This window comes from Cnephaeus nilssonii, assembly GCF_951640355.1.
Source record: "Cnephaeus nilssonii genome assembly, chromosome: 5".
Classification (NCBI taxonomy): domain Eukaryota; kingdom Metazoa; phylum Chordata; class Mammalia; order Chiroptera; family Vespertilionidae; genus Cnephaeus; species Cnephaeus nilssonii.
In genome coordinates, this window is record NC_137076.1 from 22,423,363 (window position 1) to 22,444,520 (window position 21,158).

Below are 21,158 nucleotides of genomic sequence, written 5' to 3' on the forward strand. Positions count from 1 at the left end.
AACACACACATTCAAGCTGTCCCAATGCTTTAATATTTTATTTTCAAGTATAAAGGTTTAGTCGGAGAAGGGAGCCAGGGTCACGGGCAGTGGGCGAGGGGTCCAGAAGCCCAGGTGGAGGTGGAGGTGTGGGCCAGCAGGCTCCCAGATGCCATGGCAGTCCCATATGCCCTGTCTGTGCCTGGGAACCCTCTGCTGGGTGCCAAGAGGCCGAGGTAGCTGTGAGAAGAGCGAGGCGTGGGGTGGAGGGCGTGGACTCACATCACCGCACAACACTGGCACGTCTTTTGCTTAGGGCCACTTGCCTCTTCACCCTCAGGAGGAGCAGATGGCTCGGGCTGCTGGGCAGGTGCATAGGTGGGCACGGGGTGGGCACTGGGGTTGGCCTTCGGCTCCTCCACCGGAAGCAGTGGCTGGCACTCGGTGGGCTGCTCAGGAGCTGGGGTCTCTGCCAGGAGGGGTGTGGCATCCCCTGCGGGGTCCTGGCCCTCAGCAGGGGTTTGAGGCTTCACTGCTTCCTCCTCCAGCGAGCCTTCCTGCTTCTCCGGGGACTGCTGTGGTCCTTCCTCCTCTGGCCTTAGCTCTTCCTTGGCCCCCAGGGAAGCCCCTGCCTCACTCACCTCCTCTGCCTGACCTTCTCCTCCAATTCCAGACTTCCTCTGCGCTTCTGGACTCGCATCTTCCTTGATCTCTTGGCTCTTCTCTGCCTCCAGTGTCTCCTCACCTCCTGGTCTCTCTGCCTCCAGTGTCTCCTCACCTCCTGGTCTCTCTGCCTCCAGTGTCTCCTCACCTCCTGGTCTCTCTGCCTTCAGTGATTCCTCATCTCCTTTTTTCTCTTCATCCCGTGGCTCCTCATCTCCTGTTCTCTCTACTGTTGGTGATCCCTCACCCTCCTTCCTCTCTGTCGTCAATGGTTCTTCAGTCGCCTCTAGCTTTCCTGCATCTCCTTCCTTCTCTACAACCAGTGCTTCCTCAACTTCCTTCTCCTCCGCCCCGAGCTTTTCCTCACCTCTTTCCTTCTCAGGCCTCAATGATCCCTCAACTGCCTTGCTTTCTACTCCCAATGGCTCCTCAACTTCCTTCTCTGCCTCCAGCTTTTCCTCACCTCCACTCTGTTCTGTTCCCAATGGCTCCTCACCCCTTTCCCTCTCTGCCCTCAAAGGTGCCTTAGTTTCCTCACTTTCTGCTGACAAAGCTTCCTCATCGCCTTCCCTCTCTGTCTCCACCTTTCCCTCACCTCCTCTCCTCTCTGGCTTCAAGGGTTCCTCCCTTCCCTTCTTCTCCACCACCAGCGACATCTCTATTCCTTCCCACTCTGCCCCTGCCTTTTCCTCTGCCTTTTCCTCACTTCCTTTCTTCCATGTGCCCAGTGATTCCTCTGCCTGTCTCCTCTCCATTTCCCAGGTTTCCTCGCCTCCCAACCTCCCCACCCCCAGAGGACTCTCGTCTCCTCCCTCCTTCCCTAGTGTCCTCGGCCCTTCCAAGCCTTCCACCAGAAGTTCCTCCCATTCCTCGCTGAGGGTCACTCTCTCCACCCAAATAAAGGATCCCTCCTCTCCCCCCGAGCCCCCCTGCCTGAAGCCATCAGGGCTGCCCCTGGGGGGCCCTTCCCCTTTTCCAGAAGCTGCTCCCTCTAGTTCCTCCTGGAGCCTCGGGGAGCTGGTCTGCGGTGAACTGATCTGCGCAGTCTGTGGGCCCCTGCCAGCCTCCCCTGAAGCCTCAGAGTCACTGCCCTCTGTGCCCCCCACCCCTTCCCAGACCACCTCCACGACACCCCTGTCCTCCTTCACCCAGGACGGGAGCTCTGGACGGCTGGCTTCCAGCCTGTCCCCAATGGCCTCCAGCACCATCTCCTCTACCTTAGCCTCCAGCTCTGGGCCCGTGGCCCCCCTGGCACAGTCCTCTGTAGCCCTCAGCCCTTCCCATACCACCTTTACCACACCCCCTCCTTTGGCCTCACCCACCCCCCCATACGCTGTTGTCACCCCCTGATGGTGCTCCTGCTCCAGAGGGGGGCTGGGTCTGGGGCAGGGGCCATTGGCTTCTGAGGCGACCCCTGCTGCCCCAGGGACCTGCCTCAGGGCCGGCAGAACCCCAACAGCCTCATCTCTGGGCTCAGCCAGGGACTCCAGGGATGTGCCCACTGGTTCTGCTGGCAAAGAGGCTCTCTTGTTCAGATCAGTCTGACCTGGGGGAGTCAGGGGAAGATAGAAGAGAGGGAAGGTGACAGGGTGAGATTCAGGCCACCCAGATGCAGGTCCCTCCTCTTGGGACCCCCAGACCTAGGGGCAAAAATACCCACCTTCAGTACCTGCCTCCACAGTGGGCTGGGAGAGTGGACGATGACCCTGCAGGGATAACAGAGACAAGGTCAGGCCATCCCATGCCTTCACTTCCGGCCTCCTGCATGCCAGTACCCCTTCCCTGCTCAAACACCCTCAATGGCTCCCCATTACCTTCAGTACCAAACGGTCTACTGCATCTCAGCCTTCCTCATCCGTCTTATTGCCCTCTGCTCCAGTGCCTTGTACACAGTAGGTGCTTAATACTGTGTCGCGCAGCTAATACTCTATATTGGGCGCCTACTGTATTGGCAGCTACTGAGATTGCCATAAGGGACACTTAAGCCATTTGCTATTAGAACATACATTCCAAACACATTTGGAGGGCAGAGCACTGTGCTGGGACACTGGAGGGCTGAGTCCCTCCCTGAATCTGCCCCTCACTTGCTATAAGCCTTGGAAGAGGCACAGTCACCTCTGGGCCTCTGTTTTCCTATCCGTAAAATAAGGCACTTGAACAAGAGATGATGGGCACTTTGATGACCTTTCCTCTGGTTTCCAAGGCACCTGAGGGAGCCAGTCATCTTCCAGAGGCTTTGGCTGCTGATAGGGGTTGGCCCCAGGGCTGGTGACAAATTTCCAGCTGCCCACATGGCCCTGCCCCAGCATGCCTGTTCCTTCACTGTGTGGCCCAGAGCAGTCTGGCTCGCCAGTGATGTCACTGTTGGGGAGACAGTGACTTCAGGAGGAAAAAAAAAAAATACATTCCAGCCCGGCCAGTGTAACTCAGTGGTTGAGCATCAACCTATGAACCAGGAGGTCATGGTCCAATTCCCGGTCAGGGCACATGCCTGGATTGCAGGCTGGATCCCCAGTGGAGGCATGCATAAGGCAGCCAATCAATGATTCTCTCTCATCATGGATGTTTCTATCTCTATTTCCCTCTCCCTTCCTCTCTGAAATCAATAAAAATACATTCCCATGGGAGTAGGCAGGTCATAAATACAAATAAATAAACATATAATGCCAGGGAGTGAGGACTTTGGCAGGAAAAAGAAAAGCAGGATGAGAGGTTAAGGAGTGCCTGGGAGGTGATGGGGGGCCTCCTTTTCTGTAGATATAAGATGCAGGAGGGCTTCTGGGAAGACATGACATTAAACAGAGACTTGAAAGATGAGAAGAGCCAGCCTTGAGTCAAGAGGTGGGGAAGGGCATTCCAGGCAGAGGGAACAGCAAATGCAAAGGCTCTGAGCGGCAATAAGGTAGGCAAGTTCAAGGAACAGAAAAGAGGGTCAGCATGGCTGGAATGGAGTGGAGAAGGAAGAGAGAGGAAGATGGGCTCAGGGAGGGGAGCTGGGAACAGCCATGCAGAAAGCCTAGGCCAAGCTCCGTGGATCTCCTCACAGTTCTCTGATCCTAATCTCTTTCCAGCCTCCATGCCGTCTGTCCTCTGCCTGGAACTCCCTCTCCCCTCCTGCCTGGCCCTCACCCAGATTCACCATAAATGTAATTGCCTCCAGGAAGCCTTCCCTGAATCTTCAGCCTCACTAAGGTGCGTCCTCTGAGCTCCTTCGTGCCCAGGACTCCCCACTCACAGACTCTTTGCACCCCATATCCTCATCTGGACTGTGAGCTCCCTTGAGCGAGGAAGCATGCCTTTTGCATCTCTGGCAAGAAAGTTCTGGCTTATCTCTCTATATATAAAAGCCTAAGCGACCAGAATGACTGGAACGACAGGTCGCTATGATGCGCACTGACCACCAGGGGGAAGATGCTCAATGCAGGAGCTGCCCCCTGGTGGTCAGTGCACTCCCACAGCCAACCTCCCCTGGCTGGCCAACCTCCTGCAGTCCCTCCCTCCCCCCCACCAGGCCAGCCAACCTCCTGTGGTCCCTCTTCGTGGCCCCCTTCCTAGGGGGGCCGAGGGCCAGCTCCCTCCTCGGGGCCAGTGGCCAACCTCCCATGCCCCATGCCTCCCTCTGGCTGGCAGGCGCCAATCTGCCCGCAGCCCACCTGCCACAGTCGTGGTGTGGCAGCAAGGGAAGGAGGAAGGGGGGAGGTGGGGAACCGCACAGTGGCGGGGTGCCGACAATGGCGGCGGCGGTGTCCAGCGTCCGTTCCTTCCGCGCCTGGCCTGGCAACTGTTGCCTCCTCTCCAGCCCGGCCCTGATCTGCCTGGCCCCGATTGGCCCTGATCGCCGGCCAGGGCTAGAGACCCCACCTGTGCACGAATTTCGTGCACTGGGCTTCTAATGTATGTGTGTGTGTGTGTGTGTGTGTGTGTGTGTGTATAACCACACACAAAAATCTAACAAGTGCTTCCCATGCTGATTAACAGATCTCCTCTGTCTTATGACAGGCACTTGGGAGCTAAGGGAAGACATGAGGGAGAGGTGGACACTATGGAAAGCCCACACCTCACTGTGGCCAGGCACTAATGTGGCAGGACCTTTGGACTTGAGGATAACCCGGACCGCCAGATTTTACTGTAAAGTGTCCTGGCTTTCAAAATCCTGTGCAGAGCATGCGGATGCTATCTTAATGAAGGCATTACCACAATGAAAACAAACAAAACACCCCAAACCTGTGTAGATGCCTCACATCCTAAGCGCATCTCATGGTGACCTGTTCCCCCCCCTCTGAGACTGGATTCCATGAGCACTCCTCCACATGTTCTGCCCTCCTTGCTCATTCGGACCATAAGAGAAACTACGTATCAAAGCATTCTGTGGGGCCTGTTCCCAGTGCTAAGCTGAGACCTTGTGGACCCTCCCTCATACCTCTTCCAGTGTGGGCTGATACTCTCTTTTCGGAGGCAGGGAAACGGAGGCTTGGATAAGGAAAACGGCTTGCCCAAGAACAAAGAAGTAGAGGACCAAGCTTCTAAACTGTACTTGCAGAGGTTCTGCTTGGAGCCCTGTGGCCACACCCCCTCCCCAACCATTTGCTCTTCCTCACCTGTCTGCGCCAGGCGGGCCTGCCAGAGGGCTTGTGCTGGGCACCTGTGGATGCACTTTGCAACAGCTGCAGCTGAGATTGGAGTCTGGAAGAAAGGGGGTTGCTGGGAGCCGAGTCCCCGGGTTCAATGGGTCCCTCCCACCCCCAGTCTCAATTTGCCACCTCCTGGGAGTGGACCCAGGGTCCTGGCCTAGCCAGTCTGGGGCCAAGGCGGCAGGCAGGGACCCCACTCACGTGAACAAGCTGTCTTCCAGGTTCCGGATGCGGTCCTGCGCTTGGCCCTCGGGGGTCTCGGGGTCCTGCAAGGTAGCTTCCTCCGGTCCCTCGGGTCCCTCGGCCCCGTCCATGAGCCACCGCTCCCGAAGAGACTTTCTCTGGGCATGGACAGGGGCTCCAGCTGGCCTTATGGACTTCCCTGCCCTGTGCAGGGTCCTCCCCGCCCCCCCCCCCCCCTCCAACCCCAGGCTGGGCAGATTTCTCATAGCCCCACAATGACTCAGATGGGACAGACATTTCTCCTCACACTGGATACATGCCCTCATTGCCCCCTCAACACTACTAGTGGGTGAGACACCCCATTACCAGCCCCTAGCTTCCCCAGGCTGGAAAAAGCACCCATCATCCTCCCGAACCCTTCCAGAATGGGACAAACATCCCCAAAGGTGAAATCAAAGTCTCTTCTGGCTCCTCCCTACCGCAAAGTTGGACACTTTCACTGTCCCCATACTCTTCCCAAAGGTGTCACGAATGTCCCCATCACCACCATCGCCTATTCTCACACACAGGAAAAGACAGCCGCCCCCAAAGCTGGAACCTGTGCCCCAGCTGCACCCCCAAAATTAGACAGAGGCTCCTATGGTCCCGCGCACCGACTCTCACAGGCACCCACACACACACTCCCTGGCCCCGGCTGGGCAGGCGTCCCCACTCGCCACCCACCAACCTTGAGCCGCTCCACGCGGAGTTTCTCCTCCTCCAGCTCCCCGCGCGCCGCACGGATCTCTTCCTGCAGCCGCCGCTTCTCCTGCGCACAGAGGATGGAGCTGCCCGCCGGCCGGGTGGGACCACCTCCTCCCCTTCTGCCCTCCCTCCTCCGCGGGACTCAGCGGGGGCTCCCGGGGCTGCGGGGCGGCGGGGCGGCCGTCGGGCCGGGGCGGGGAGGGGGCTGCGGAGGCGCTGACTCAGCAGCGGCGAGGGCGGGGCGGGAGGGGCGTGGCCTGCCGCGCCCGGATTCTGCGGAAGCCTGGCCCTCCAGGAATCGGGGTCTGTGATAGGGGGCGGGGCGAACCTTGGAATGGAAATCTAGAGGGGAGACAGAGCTGTGGGGTTCCCAGATGTGGGATTGAGAGACGGGGTTCAGGGATGGAGGTCCAGATAAGGGGATCAAAGGAAGGGGGCTAATGAGATGAGGGTTCGGAGGAGTGGTGGGGAGACCGAGGAACTGGGGAGCGGAGGGGCCTGAGGATCGAGGTGGGGCACCCCAGGCAGGGCAGAAGCTGCTTCCCCAGTTCACCGCGCTAGTCCAGCTCCCCGGGATGGGAGGGAGGCATAGTCATGGGGGTTCAGTGAGACTGGGCTGTGGAGATGGGGTCCAGAGAGATGGAGGTGCAGAAGTGGACAGAGAGATGGGATGCAGAGGTGAAGGACAAAGAGATGGGGGTTAGTGAGGCGGGGATTCAGAAAGATGAGGTTACATATGTGGGGTAGAGGGTTGGGGTCCAAAGAAATGAACCTTTAGATATGGGGGTGCAGAGAGATGAGGATCCAGAGATGAGGGATGAGAGAGATGGCAGTTAATGAGATGCGGGTCTGAGAGATGAGGTACAGACATGCGGGTCAGAATGTGGGGGCTCAGAGAGATGGGGTCCAGAGATATGAAAATTTAGATATGGGGGTTCAGAGATGAAAATCCAGAAATGAGGTGTCAGAGAAATGGGGGTTAGTGAGATGGGGGTCTGAGAAATGGGGTTTACACATGGGATGTTTGGGATATTGGGGTTCAAAAATGGAGCATCGGATGATGCAGATTCTGGAAGTGCAGGGTTGTAGCCTCACCAATTTGAGGGTGGAGGTGACCAGACAGGGGAACTAGGGAGTGGAGACCTGAGGATTTAGATGGGGCTTCCCAGGCAGGGCTGGAGCTGAGGGTGCTGCTCCCCAACTTCACAGCGCTAGGCCAGCTCCCGGGGATAGAAGGGAGGCGAGAAAGAAGCCTGAGACTGGGGTTGTCCAGGGCGCTGGGCCGGGCTCTCCCGAGGGCGTCACTTACCGCGATGACCTCTAGTCGCTGCCGGTAGAGGGAGCTCTCGGCCATGGGTCTGTGGGGAGGGGGCAGGGGCGTCGGAGGGGGTCTCCCAGGGCCCCACCTTCAGCAGGCTGACCTCTTGAATGACCCTCTCTAACCCAGGATCCCTGAGCTGCTTGGAAAACAACCAGAGCCCAGCATTTCTTCTCTTTCCCCTTTGCACGTGGGAGGAGTTGGGGCAAAGGAGAGGTAGGAGTCCTGTGAGGAGGCAGCAGCAGAGACCATGACAGGTTGAACTAAAGCCCTCCCTAGGTCTGACATCACCTCTCTGAGCCTCAGTTTCCTCATCTGTAAAATGGACCTGGATAGCTTGACCCTGACCTTGCAGAGAGATGCCCTAACAAGGAAGTATCCATGCAGGGGAAAACATAGTGCTCCAAAAACAGTAGCATAGTTTATTATTCATAATACCTTTAATAATTCCCACAACTGATAATGCTTATGATGAATTATAATAACCATTTCCAGTCCATCCTACAGAAACTCTCGAATCCCTCCAGACCTCCAAAGTGCTGTGTCTCTTTCAGATTCCACACCCTCTCTGGACTTTGGCTCCTACCCAGGATCCCTTAAGCTCTGGGGGGAAAGGCGGGGAGGGGAGGGAGTCTGGGGAGAGAAGTGTCCATCCCACCACTGTGGACACTCACCATTGCCATGGTAACTCCAGAGCTGCCTTCTCCACCTGCCAACCCCCACCCCCAGGGGGCAAGGGTCATCGAGTCATGCTGCTTAGCCCTGGACTCTGAGCTGAAAGGAGGGGAGGAGGATATGCTATTTACGGTTTAACCTGAGATACTGTCATCGGTGTCCTCCTTGCAGCATCCCAGGGTCCCGATTCGCAGCCTCCCGGGCCGCCCCTGGCCCCGTCTGGAAACTGGAAACTGACTGGTACTGCAGGGCACTTAGGAGACAGTCACCGCTGTGCCAGCCTACCATCATGGACATACATTGAGCGCTAACGATGTGCAGGTGCTTCGCAGGCCAGTATCCAGAAGGATACATCTGCCTGTTGTTCTGGACACTTAGCCCAGGGCACACTCAGGGCAAGCCCTCCAACATTGATTGATTTGAGCACTAACACTACTGGGTGAGTGTTAGCCTCCTTGCCCAAACTCAAGGCCTTCCAGATCCTCTCTGGTCACACCATGCAGCCATCATCTCAGCACATATCTAGCACTGACTGTATACAGTGCTCTAAGTGCTCTGTGGGGCTTCCAATAGGCTGCCACGGCCACCTCCCCCTTCCCCCTCTGCTCTGAGCTTGAGACACTGTAGTTGACTCTTTGCTGAGTTGACATTCCAACTGAGAATAAAATCACTCAACCATTACCTAGTGCATACCACGTGCCAGGTGCCGTGAAACGCTTTACCTATATAATTCCTTGGATCCTCCCGAAGATCCTAGGAGGTAAGTAGTATTCTTGTCCCCATTTTATGGATGGGGAAACTGAGGCTCTAAGAAGTGGCAAAAAGACTTGCCCAAGGTCACTGCGTCAGGATTGGAGCTGGAAGCTCTCAGGCCCCAAGCACTAGGAACCCTGGGGGAGAGAGGAGGGTCCAGGCACCCTGTCGTAGCAGCCAGGAGGCCAGAGATCAGCCTGGGGGGGCCTGTGATTTCAGTTGGGGCAGGGGGTTGAAGTCATGGTTTGCAGGAAGGCCGGACCCTCTACTAAATAGGTTTGCCCCTGGGGAAGGGCTGAAGTCCCCCCTCTGCTGTCCCACCCCCAAGATGTAATCGCTTGGCCTCTTCCTTGCTGGGGGGGATCGGGTTCCCGTTGCTAGGCAACCAGGTTTGTAGTTGGTGAATAATGCAATGGGGGACCCAAAAGAGTGAGGAAACCAAATTGGGGTCCCTGGGGGGGAGCCCATTTTCCAGAATTTTTTACAAACCTCTGGAGCCCCGTCACCCTCCTCCTTTAAAAGGCCCTCACACTTCAAGTATTAAAATACTGTGTACGTGCATTTGATATTGTTTATCTCTAACTCTGCAAGAACAGCGTTCATAGCTGTGGCCTGTTGCCACCAGGAACAGTTGGTGGCCATTTCATAAAGCAGGTGATCATTTCAATTTTGCCATCATCTTTCCCAGTTTAGGAGCTATTAACTTTTTCTGTTGGATTTCAAACATTTCCTCCCACCATAGACACGGAGAGGTGTTCCTAGAGGCAAAAGGGGGCAGTAGGAGCCCTGTCATTCCCACCCCGCCCCCATCCCAGTCATAGCCCCACCCCCAGGCTGGACTTTGGGCTTGAAGCCTACAAGCAGAAAATCCCCCCAAAACGGGGGTGAAGGTTCAATTCTCCCACCCAACCCTCTGGGGAGGGGGTCATCGGAGAGCCTTTGAGGTTTTTCTGCTGGCATCCCTCCACTTCCCCTGGTCTTCTCAGGAGAGGCCATCTGGGGCTCTCACCCCAATGGAAAGGTCAGCGTCCCCCATGAGCCCCTCCCAGGCCCTGCCCACCTGCCCCCCTGACCCTGGACACTTACATGGGTGTGGCCGGAGACCACACCTGGCTCTGCAGGGCCATCTCTGCCCAGAAGCCCACGTTCTGGTCTCAGATGTCCAAGATCAGGACTCACTACCTGCTTGCCTGCCTGAAGGTGCCCTGGATGGAGGCTGTGACTTGGCTGGCAGGAGTGGGGGGGCTGCGGTCAGGCACCGGGAGAGCTAGTCCAGCTGGTTTGGGCTGGGAGGCGGGAGGTGCATGGGGTGAGGGGGGCTGGGGGCTGGCGGGCAGTTCTGGGGAGGTACTATCAGCTGTCCTGATAAATTATTTACCAGCTACTGGCCTCCTTGCTGCACTGGGCTGCCTCCCGGCAAATATGCTCTCACATGCCTGGTGGGGCATGTGGGCCAGAGTGGGGAGTCTCAGACCCTCCTTGGAGAATGGTGCCTCCACTTGGCATGCCAGACAACTCAACCCCAGTCTGCCCACTATGGGTCCCTCGCATGTGAGCATCATTGCACACCATACATGCTGGCTATTCTTGCACACTACTTACTGCCCTCCCTTCTTGGACCCTGGCTCTGTGGTGGGGAGGGAGGGACTAATCCAGCTAGAGGATTCTGAGCTCTCTGGGAATCAGAAGACCTGGGCTCTGGGTAACTATAGGCAACTCGCCTCAGGTTTCTAGGCCTCAGTTTCCCTTTTCGTGAAATGTGAGAATTCGATTAAGTGGCCTCCAGGGCACTGGACCCTTAGATGCTGTAGCAGTGATGAGGAAGGTCCAGAGAGCTTTCCACCCAAATCTTGAGGGTCTCTATTTTGCACCCCCATGCCATTCTTAAAGTGCCAGCAGCCCCTTTCTACTCTCCTGCCTGGTCTCCCATAGTCTCCAGTGCTTCCCCTAATTGCACAGCCTTGGTCACACTGTGCAATTGAAAGACATGAACCTCAAGGAGAAAGGTCCTTGCCCTGACCTCCCTGCTATGGAGAGCACACTTCAGCTAAGACCCTCCCATGGAGCAAAGAGAAGGTGTCCTACATCCTGCACTTCCCTCTTCTAGTTCCTATTCGGGGTACTTGGCACCTCCAAATTCCTTGTCCCAATGTTATTGTTCTTTTTAAATAAGAAGGAAGGTTTTGAAAACAAACAAAAAAAATTATTGATTTCAGAGAGGAAGGAAGAGGGAGAGAGAGACAGAAACATCAATAATGAGAGGGAATTACTGATCAGCTGCCTCCTGCACATCCCCTACTGGGGATTGAGCCCACAACCCAGGCATGTGCCCCGATGGGTATCGAACCCACGACCTTCTGGTTCACAGGTAGATGCTCAACCACTGAGCCATGCTGGCTGGGCTTTTTGTTTTTTGGTGTGTTTTTTTAATCCTCACCCGAGGATTTTTAAAAAAAATAATATATCTTTATTGATTTTAGAGAGGAAGAGAGAGAGAAAAATCAGTGATAAGAGAGAATCATTGATCGGCTGCCTCCTGCACACCCCCTACTGGGGATTGAGCCTGCAACGCGGGCATATGCCCCTGACAGGAATTGAACCCGGGACCCTTCAGTCCACAGGCCGACGCTCTATCCACTGAGCCAAACCAGCTAGAGTGAGGATATTCTTTTATTGATTTTTAGAGAGAAGAAGGGAGAAGAAGAGACATATCGATTGGTTGCCTCCCATATGCGCCCCAATTGGGGATTGAACCCACACCCAGGTATGTTCCCTGACTGGGAATCAAATGCAAAACCTTTTGGTGTATGGGACAACACTCCAACCAACCGAGCCGCCCAGCCAGGGCTGCCCCAGTGGTCTTGAGCTCACTGAGAAAGCTTTCAGTTTCCTGAAGGCCAACCATGCAGCCAGGGTGTGCCTCACCCTGCCACTTCCCGTACCCTGACCCAGAAGTGGCCAAGAGCAGCCGTAGGGAGAAGGGTGAGGAAAGAGCTTGGACATGTGGGACAGGGTCCCGAGGCACATGCACAAGGTTCCTTGTCTGCAGGGCAGAGTTGGAGGTGGGAAGCAAAGCGGGCCAGACTGAGGACTGGGGTTTCCCTGTACCCCATATTCCAGTACAAAACTCCTAGGGATTCAAAATGTCCATTAAACCTGGCCTTCTAGGTCATTCTAAAAGTGTATTTGCCATGATATGAAGAGAGAACATATTTTTAAAATTGGTTTTTAATTGCGGTAAAATACACATGAAATTTCTTGTTAGTGACATTTAGTCCATTCACAATATTGTGCAACTTTTACCCCTATCTCAATTCCAGGACTTTTTCATCACCCCAAAAGGAAATCCTGCCCCCCTGAGCAGTCACTCCCCATTCTCTCTCCCCCAGCCTCTGGCAACCACCAATCTGCTTTCTGTTTCTATGGATTTGCCTGTTCTTGAAATTTTATATCAATGGAATCATATAACATGTGGCCTTTTGTGTCTGGCTTCTTTCACTCAGCACAATGTTGTAGTATAAATAAGTGCTTTATTCCTTTTTATGGCTGAATAATATTCCACTCTACGGATGGATCATGTTTTATTTATCAATTCAGTATTAATGGATATATGGGTTGTTCTCACCTTTCAGAGGCAAGAATATATTTCATTTAAGTGCTTGTAGTTTGATTTTTTAAAAATATTTTTATTGATTTCAGAGAGGAAGGGAGAAGGGAGAGATAGAAACATCAATGATGAAAGAGAATCATTGATCAGCTGCCTCCTGCATACCGCCTATTAGGGATCGAGCCTGCAACCCAGGTATGTGTCCTTGCCTGGAATCGAACCTGGGACCCTTCAGTCCGCAGGCCAATGCTCTATCCGCTGAGCCAAACCAGCTAGGGCTGTAGTTTGATTTTATACATGTAATAACAACAATAATAATTATATAAATGGAGCCACTTTAAAATGGAGCCAGAGCTGTCACCCTAAAGGAATTGCCTTTCATGTCTTTCCCTCTCAAACCTTTAGAATGTTAAAACAGAGCAAAAGTGCTCTAATCGGTGTGGCTCAGTGGATAGAGCGTCGGCCTGCGGACTGAAGGGTCCCGGGTTCGATTCCGGACAAGGGCATGTACCTTGGTTGCCGGCACATCCCCAGTAGTGGGTGTGCAGGAAGCAGCTCATCGATGTTTCTAACTCTCTATCCCTCTCCCTTCCTCTCTGTAAAAAATCAATAAAATATATTTTTTAAAAAATAAATAAAAATAAAACAGAGCAAAAGCCCTAGCTGGTTTGGTTCAGCGGATGGAGTGTTGGCCTGTGGTCTGAAGGGTCCCAGGTTCAATTCTGGTTGCCGGCTTCATCCCCAGTAGGGGTGAGCAAGAGGCAGCCGATCAATGACTCTCTCTCATCATTGATGTTTCTATCTCTATCTCTCTCTTCCTCTCTGAAATCAATAAAAATATATTAAAAGGAGAAAAAAAACCACAGGACAAAATAACCTTCAGACTGGGCCTAAAGCAACATTGTGCCCCAAAGAACTGTTTGCAAAGATAACAAGAAAGCAGATATATGACTACTGAACAAATGACTACAGGACTGAAAATTTAAAACATAGTTTAGAATTAGTATCACTATGTTAGCTCATCTGCACCAACAGAAAAGCATTCCTTTTATTGCTAGAATTGTTCACCTTCCCTTTCTCATAAATATCCCTTGCCTTGGTCTCCTAATCGGAACATTGGTTGGGTTTCTGTCTGAATCAGTGCTTCCCAAATAGCTATTCTTTTGGATCTCAAATAAATGCTTGTTGCCTCTCACTTTGGCCTTTATTTTCAGGTTAACAGTGTTATAACTGTTAACAATTCAGATGGATAGTATATAGGCTTTCCTTCGTACTCTTGTCCTGGATTCCACATTGAGGCAAGACTGTTTATAATTGTGTCTGTCTCTCAATTTCAAACTCAACAGCGATGTGCAAGTCTCATTTATTTCCTTACTCCCAACATTGATGTAGGCCTAGTAAGTATCATGCAATAATAATTCTTAAGTAACTGCTGTGTGTTAAGCACTGTTCTAGGCATGGGGTGTTGGTATAGAGGTGAGCAAGACAAACCAAAAAGTAACGTGGCTCACCTTCTATTGGGGGGAGATAGATAATGTACAATTAACAAATAAATAAAGGTGATTGCTGATAAATGCAATATAGGGTGAGTTACAGAAAACAACAGGGGTAGAGTTATGGAGAAGAACTCTTTGTGATGTAGGCTAGATGACCAGGGACCACTTGTCTGAAGAAGTGACATTTGAGCCCAGACTTAAATAGTAGAAGCCAGCCATGTAATGAGTCATTCCAGGAAGAAGGAAAGACAAGTGCAAAGGCCCTGAGGTGGGGATACAGGGACACACAAGGCTAGAACAAATGAATGATCGAGGGAGAGAATGTTATGAGATCTGAGAAGTGGGCAGAACCTTTGGCCTGGGGCAGGGAGCTTGAATTTTTCTTCTAAGTTTGGTGGAGAGCCATTGGAGGAGGGTGAAGTGGCTGGGATGAGGGTGAAGTGGACAAATTCAGAATGTTTTGAAGGCAGAGCCAACAGCAATCCAATCCAGATGAATTGAAGGGTGAAGGGTGGCTGAGGGAAAGAGAGAAATTGAGGCCGAGACCTAGGTTTGGGGCATGAAAATCAGAATGGGTGAGTTACCATACATGAGGAGTAGAGTTGGAAGAAACCAAGAGTTCAGTTTTGAAAGTGTTCAGTTTGACATAGCTATTAGACTGGAAACTGTTGGCTATAAGTCCCAAACCCTGGGGAAACATCAAAGCTAGAGTTGTAAATTTGGGATACAACAGCAGAGAGATGGTGTTTAAAGCACGAGACTGGGATTTGTGAGGGTCCTAGTGCTAGCAGGAAAGAGATTGTGCGCTCAAACTGAGTAATGGATGAGAAATTGATAGAGTCGGTTTATAGAGGTGTAGGGAGACAATTAAAGCATTGTTCACACCCTGGGTTAGAAGCCAGGAGCTCATATCACGCCTTGGCCTTAGAGAGAGGGAGAAAGAAGAGAGAGAGAGAGAGAGAGAGAGAGAGAGAGAGAGAGAGAGAGAGAGAGAGATTAAGCTGTGCAGAGCTGCTACCTACAGTGGAGGGACACAGCCAACTTTGTCCATCTGAGGGCACCGGGGATTAACATGCTGGCCTCACTCTCCTCTCCCCATTAGCCAACCCCAATGGAAGCCAGAGGGGAAAGAAGCCTGTGGGTGTAGACGAACAGAAGGCTGAAAGGGGGTGCTCTGGAGGTAGGAGGAAAACCAGGAGAGGTGGTATTCCTGGAGATCAAGGAGCTAGAGAGGAAGTCAGAGGGGAGCCAGTGGCTGGGTCTGACAAATGAATGTCATCAGCGTCCTTGGATGGAGAAAGCTCAGTGGGATGGGGGACCAAGAGCAGAATTAGCATGGCTGGAGGAGGGCCAGGGGTGATAAAATGGAGAGGCCACTGTAGAGACATCTCTTCCCAGAAGCACAGCTTTAATCCTCATCACCTCTCAAGAAAACTGAGCTTTGGAGAAGGCTGGTACCTTGCTCAGGTTATCAGTGGGATGGAACGCAGGTGAGCCCCATTCCAATTAGGCCAATGGGGTCAGAGGGAAGAAGGAGGTCAGATGGTCAGAGGGAGGAGAGCAGCAGTTTGAGATTGCAACCCAGGAGACAGCTGAATGAGAGAGTGGAAAGAGAAAGGAGTGGCCAAGGAAGGCAGGGTTGGGGGAAGGAAGGGTCAGAGTTGGACAGATTATTGGGGGTTTCTGAGGCTGGGTGTCCCCACCACTTTCTCTAGGTAATTACAGCTTTCTTCCTGGTCACCCTAGAATGGTCAGGGCAGGAGGGCGGATTTGGAGAGAGCCTGGGGAAAAGAATTGTCCATGTCCCTGGGTCCTAGTGCTAGCAGGAAAGAGATTGTGCGTGGATCTCCCAGGGAGAGGGCCAGGATCTGGCCCTAGCTTCAGGGAGCTGCTACCTCCTGCGAACCTGGATTCCTCTCTGGGCCTTCCCAGCTGCCTGAGCCCAAGATAACTGCCTTTCAAACGCAGTCACTCTGCTGAACCATGGGCGCACCGGGCCTGTCCCTCCTTCTTCCCTCCGTCGGGAATGCAGTTGGCCAAGGATACTTTGAGGACTTTTCCGGGAGAAGGTGAAGGAAAGAAGCATCTGAGCTTGGCGCGAGTGGCCACCGCTGGGAGCCTAGCTGAGCCCAGGAACTTGTCGCCCATGCTCCTGGCGCCCCCTCCAGCCTGAGCTGTGCGCCGCAGGGGTGGAACGTGATGGACAGCCCAGAGGCCAGGGGCGTCGCTGCTCTCTGGCACCGGCTGGGCGGGGGCTGGCAAGGCCCCAAAGATGTCTTCCGGGGATACCCCTACCAGAGGGCCAGTGGCTCAGAGGCCCAGCTCGGTGTATGGCTGGGGCCACGCCTCCATGGGGATGAAAAGGTGCCGGGGTGGCGCCCAGTGTGTGAAACGGCACCCAAACTGTCCCCCTCCCCCAGGTAGTGGATGGAGTCTAGGGAAGTCCAGTGCCCTGAGCTGACCCGAAGAAACGCGCCAGTGGACAAAATCCGGTGCCCCGCCGTGGCGCTCTGGCCCCGAGGGCGGGGCCAGGGCGGGGCCGGAGCCCTCTGGGCAGGTGCAGGGGGAGGTGCCCGGCCCTGCCCTGCCCCGAGGGGCCGTTCTGGGAGGCCAGAGGCGGGTCAGAGAAACCGCCGGTGCGGGCGACGCCCTGGAATCCACGGGCGGAGACTCCGGTCACAGGTGCCGCGCAGGGCATTGTGTCCCAGCTGTGGGCATCAAAACTCCGGCGCTGAAAACTCAGGCTTCTGGGCTGCTCTCAACTCTCAATTCCCGACACCAAGGCTCCCAGGCCGGAGCGTGGCGCCCTGGGGTCGCCGGAAGAGCGGGGCCGAGAGCCCCCGGGGTCAGACAGCCAAGTCCCTGGGCCTGGACAGGTCACCGCGGTGCCCAGGCCAGGCGGCGAGGAACCCGTGCCCTCTGCAGAGCAGGACGCGGAGACCCCCGAGCAAGCTAGCGAAGTCCTCCAGCCATCAGCGGGGCAGGGCGCGGAGCTCCCGGGCCATGCCCACCTGGGAGCTGTGAGACTCCTGGGCCAGGCAGCGACGACTCGGAGCCAGCCGAAGCGCGAAGCGCCGCGGGTCCCGGGGCAGTGTACAAGTCGGGGTCCCGAGACCTATTCCTCCGGGTTAGACTCAGAAGCTCCCCAGCAGCGTTTTCTACTGCGCCCGGATACTCCCCTAACAGCCCGCAGAAGAGCCGCTCATGGAGACGCCCATCGAGCGCGAAATCCGCCGCAGCTGCGAACGTGAGGAAAGCCTGCGCCGGAGCCGGGGCCTGAGCCCGGGCCGCACGGGCCGCGAACTCGTCGAGCTGCGCTTGCGGCCGGTGCTCAACCTGCCGGGCCCGGGCCCCGCGCTCCCGCGGGCCGTGGAGCGCGCGCGAGCGGGCGCGCAGATGCAGCGGGACATCGAGCGGGAGGCTCACCGGCAGGCGGCGCTAGCGCGCCCCGCGCCCCCGGAACCGCGCCCCCGGCCGCCTCCGCAGCCGCTGGGCGAGCTCAAACGCTTCTTCGAGGCCGCGGGTGGGGGCGGCTCCTCGCCCGCAGCGGAGGACGGCGCTGGCCCGCAACGGCTGCGGGAGCCGGTCAGCCTGTCGCATTTGGCCGTGCAGAGCCGGTGCCCGGTGCTGGCGCGCGCACCGCCGCCCGTCGCGCCGTCACTGCTGGAGCAGGAGGTGCGCGAGGTGCAGGAGCGCGAGCGGGAGCTGCAGCGCCAGAGGCTTAGCGTCTATGGCACCGCCGAGGTCAAGGAGCCCGCGCCGAGCCTAATGGGTAAGCCGCCCGCACCGGGACGCCGGGGCTCCCCAGGGCTCCAACCGCTCTCACTGACCGCCCAACTCCAGTGGCCCCTTTTCTGGCTCTCTGGGGGTTTCCCCCGGGTTCCCAGATACCTGGGGCCCCCTCTCAACTTTCCGTTCCCTGTTCACCCCTTCTGGGCTGCCCACGCTCTGTGCTTCACTACCTCCTTGGAGTGGTCATCCCAGATACACCTCACCTAGGATCGCGGTGCGGGAAGGGAAGACTCAGATGTCTTCCTGTTTTGGGGGTCCCTGGGTTCTGCCACTCCCGGATCGTCCTGAATTTTCGCGTCCCTCCTCCCTCAGAATAGAGGCTTCCAGGGGACGGTGGGGTGTGTGTGTGTGTGAACACCTGTGTGTGTTTAAGGGGTGCGGCCTGCCTCCTTTGTCCCGGCCGCCTCCGGCTGGTGAGAGGAGGAGCGACCCCGGCTGAGTGGCCCTTTCCCCGCAGCGATCAGGGGCGATGGAAAACTGGCGGTGATCTGGCCTCCCCGCAGAAAGGCTTCGGAGAACGGCCTGGAACAGGTGGGTTCCCCTTCATCACTCTTTCCCCCCACCACACGCCCCCGCGGCACCAGGACGCTGGGCCGAGGAAAGCGCATCCCCGCGCCCCCTGGGAAGTCCCTCGGGGCTAGCACACAAAGTTCCCGGAGCAGCTCCGGGCTGACGGGGAGGTGGTCCTGGGGCCCAATCCGCCCCACCCTACTCCTGGGTGTTCTGACCGGCCCTTCTTCCCAGGAGGAGCGGAAGCCTTGAGGTTAGAGCAGGCTGGGATCCCCGGCCGAGAGTAACATGCCCGTCAGAGGACCCGGACAAGAGGAGCCCAAGGGTGCTCTCCGGATAAGCTGAAGTCCTGAAGAAGGACCCGCGGTCTGCGCCAGGGAAGATGAAATCTACCAGCCCATCCTTGAACTTCATTTTGTGAAATTGATTAGTTTCTGCTACCAAACTGTAATTTTCCATTGGCAAATACCACTACAACCACCTAACCAATGAAGCTGCCCAGCCCTTCTCCACCTAACTGAAAACCGAGCTAGCCTCTCCCTCCGGCCTTGACTGGGGTCACCGCCTCAGCTTCCCCATTCCCCAATAAAGTCCCTTCTTTCTGGGTAGTGCAGGCTATTTTATTCTGGGTCCTCTTGGTCTGGGGGAGGCGGGAGCGTGGCGAGCGGAGCAGAAAGCAGCAGGAGGCGCCAACGGTAAGGCGGAATGTGCCCTCAACGCGCGGTTCCTGGGCTGCTGGTCTCCCACGGCCCTGCCCGGGTCCTTATGCCCCCTGGCGGCGCGGGCGCAGACTGCGGCACTCGGATCAATGACCTCACGCCCTCCTTTCCAGACTTCGTCAACATTTATTGGTGCCAGCAGCATGCTCTGCGCTGGGCGCTGGCTAGACAGAAGTGATAAGAGGTTGTTCCCGCCCTTGGGATGTAAACAATAACCACAAAAGAAGAAGAAAAAGAAAATAATGAGGGTACAATCTCCTTAGCAGGGCACACAAGGCCAGTGATTGCAAACCTCACATGCCTGTGGCCCCAGGCAAATATTAAGGAGAGAGATGAGGGGTGCTTGAAAACAAAATGCCTAGGTTGAACGGGCTGGTAAGTAAGTGTTCCTCCAACACAGCAGCGCTACCAGTGAGTGGGTTAAGTGGTGCCAGAGCTTCTGCTTCTCAAAAGCAATGGAAACCGGGGCTTTAAAAGAGAATCTACTAAACTTTAAATAATTGTGACTATTTAGAAAACTTTTAAAACAGGGTGAGTGTGTGTGTGTGTGTGTGTGTGTGCAGGAGGAGACAGCAAGCAACACCTGTCTGCAGTAGGGCTTGTGGTTCATTCTCTATGTTCCCCTTGAATGGACTTGAAATTCTGTGAACACCCCAAGTCTCTGCAGTTATATTCTGTGGTTTTAGTGGACCAGCTTCTTAGGGTGCAGGGAGACTCAGAAACGCTTGAGACTCGGGGAACATTTTTAGAATAATTGTTTAAACTCCTGGATTTGTCCAAGTCTGTATACCCTGAGTCTAGCAACAGGCTGGAACCTGCATAGGGACAACAAATGGTTAATGAAGGATGGAAGAATGCTTGCTCATACAGCATTGCACGCCAACCGCAGCTCAGCCCACCACCTGACCCCATCATCAGCACACTGACCCCGTACCTGACAGTGACTATGGGAGGTCGAGAGAGAAAGGCAGGGAGGTCAGCACTGCCGAGGTGGAAATGGAAACACCCAGAGCCAGTTAATTCCCAGAAGGGCAGCTAAGGACTAAGCATGTAACGAGTTGACAGGGTGGCTTAAGTATGGACCTTGTTTCTTAAACGTTCCTGCAAGTTAAAATCACCAGAGGCACCCTTATGCCAAGCAAATCAGACTCTGAGGGAGGCCTCGGCATCAGTAAAGCTCCCCAGGTGCTTCCAACATGGAGCCAAGTTTGAGAGCCGTGATGTAGATATAGGCCAGAAGTTCTCAAAGTAGGCTGGCACTGCTTGGGAACTTGTTAAAAATACACGTGCTTGGGCCCCATCCCAAACTGGATCAAAACTTCCATGTAGCCCTAACTGGTTTGGCTCAGTGGATAGAGCGTCGGCCTGAGGACTGAAGGATCCCAGGTTCAATTCCAGTCAAGGGCATGTACCTTGGTTGTGGGCACTCCCCCAGTAGGGGGTGTGCAGGAGGCGGCTGATCGATGTTTCTAACTCTCTATCCCGATCCCTTCCTCTCTGTAAAAAATCAATAAAATATATTAAAAAAACAACTTCTATGTAATTCTCAGGGATGCTAAAGTTGGAGAATCATGGGTGTAGACAGTTCTCCAGGAACAGGACCCAGGAAATCAAGCCTGTTTCCTTCCTCTCCCAGTACTGCCATCACCCACTGGAAACCATTAGTCTTCATTGGCCTGTGTACTTGCCTTATGGGAGACAGCCTAAAGCTGCATGTGGCTAATCAGAATTGAGATGTACTGTAAGTGTAAAATACCAGATTTCAAAGGCTTAGTACCAAAAAAAGGGGGGATATCTCATTAATACTTTATTTTATTTTATTTTTTTAAAACATATTTTATTGATTTTTAACAGAGGGGAAGGGAGAGGGATAGAGAGTTAGAAACATCGACGAGAGAGAAACATCATCAGCTGCCTCCTGCACACCTCCCACTGGGGATGTGCCCGCAACCAAGGTACGTGCCCTTGACTGGAATCGAACCCGGGACCTTTCAGTCCGCAGGCCGAGGCTTTATCCACTGAGCCAAACCAGCCAGGGCAATACTTTATTTTTTTAAAAATATATTTTTATTGATTTCAGAGAAGAAG

At 54.7% G+C, this 21,158-nt stretch overlaps 2 protein-coding genes across 2 annotated transcripts; one reads left to right on the forward strand and one right to left on the reverse strand.

Moving 5' to 3' along the window:
- Positions 1 to 66: 66 nt before the first annotated feature.
- Positions 67 to 10,181, reverse strand: PALM3 (paralemmin 3). The gene is made up of 7 exons (XM_079773315.1): positions 10,033 to 10,181; positions 7,510 to 7,558; positions 6,184 to 6,264; positions 5,475 to 5,614; positions 5,241 to 5,325; positions 2,303 to 2,348; positions 67 to 2,188 (listed from the first exon to the last, which is right to left on the reverse strand). Exons 1-7 carry the CDS (start codon positions 10,071 to 10,073, stop codon positions 258 to 260), a joined length of 2,373 nt encoding a protein of 790 aa, XP_079629441.1. The 5' UTR covers positions 10,074 to 10,181; the 3' UTR covers positions 67 to 257.
- A 6,458-nt stretch (positions 10,182 to 16,639) lies between these two features.
- MISP3 (MISP family member 3) lies at positions 16,640 to 19,137 on the forward strand. The gene is made up of 3 exons (XM_079771681.1): positions 16,640 to 17,821; positions 18,299 to 18,372; positions 18,586 to 19,137. The coding sequence occupies exons 1-3, from the start codon at positions 17,254 to 17,256 to the stop codon at positions 18,601 to 18,603; spliced, it is 660 nt and encodes a 219-aa protein (XP_079627807.1). The 5' UTR covers positions 16,640 to 17,253; the 3' UTR covers positions 18,604 to 19,137.
- Positions 19,138 to 21,158: the final 2,021 nt, after the last annotated feature.

Excerpts from the sequence above, each read along its gene's own strand:
- MISP3 (XM_079771681.1), top strand. The coding sequence starts at position 17,254 with ATGGAGACGCCCATCGAGCGCGAAATCCGCCGCAGCTGCGAACGTGAG. Across the intron at positions 17,822-18,298 it reads GCCCGCGCCGAGCCTAATGG|CGATCAGGGGCGATGGAAAA; the intron begins GTAAGCCGCCCG and ends CTTTCCCCGCAG.
- PALM3 (XM_079773315.1), bottom strand. The coding sequence starts at position 10,073 with ATGGCCCTGCAGAGCCAGGTGTGGTCTCCGGCCACACCCAT. Across the intron at positions 5,615-6,183 it reads TCCGCGTGGAGCGGCTCAAG|AGAAAGTCTCTTCGGGAGCG; the intron begins GTTGGTGGGTGG and ends GTCCATGCCCAG. Across the intron at positions 2,349-5,240 it reads GGCCCGCCTGGCGCAGACAG|GGTCATCGTCCACTCTCCCA; the intron begins GTGAGGAAGAGC and ends TTATCCCTGCAG.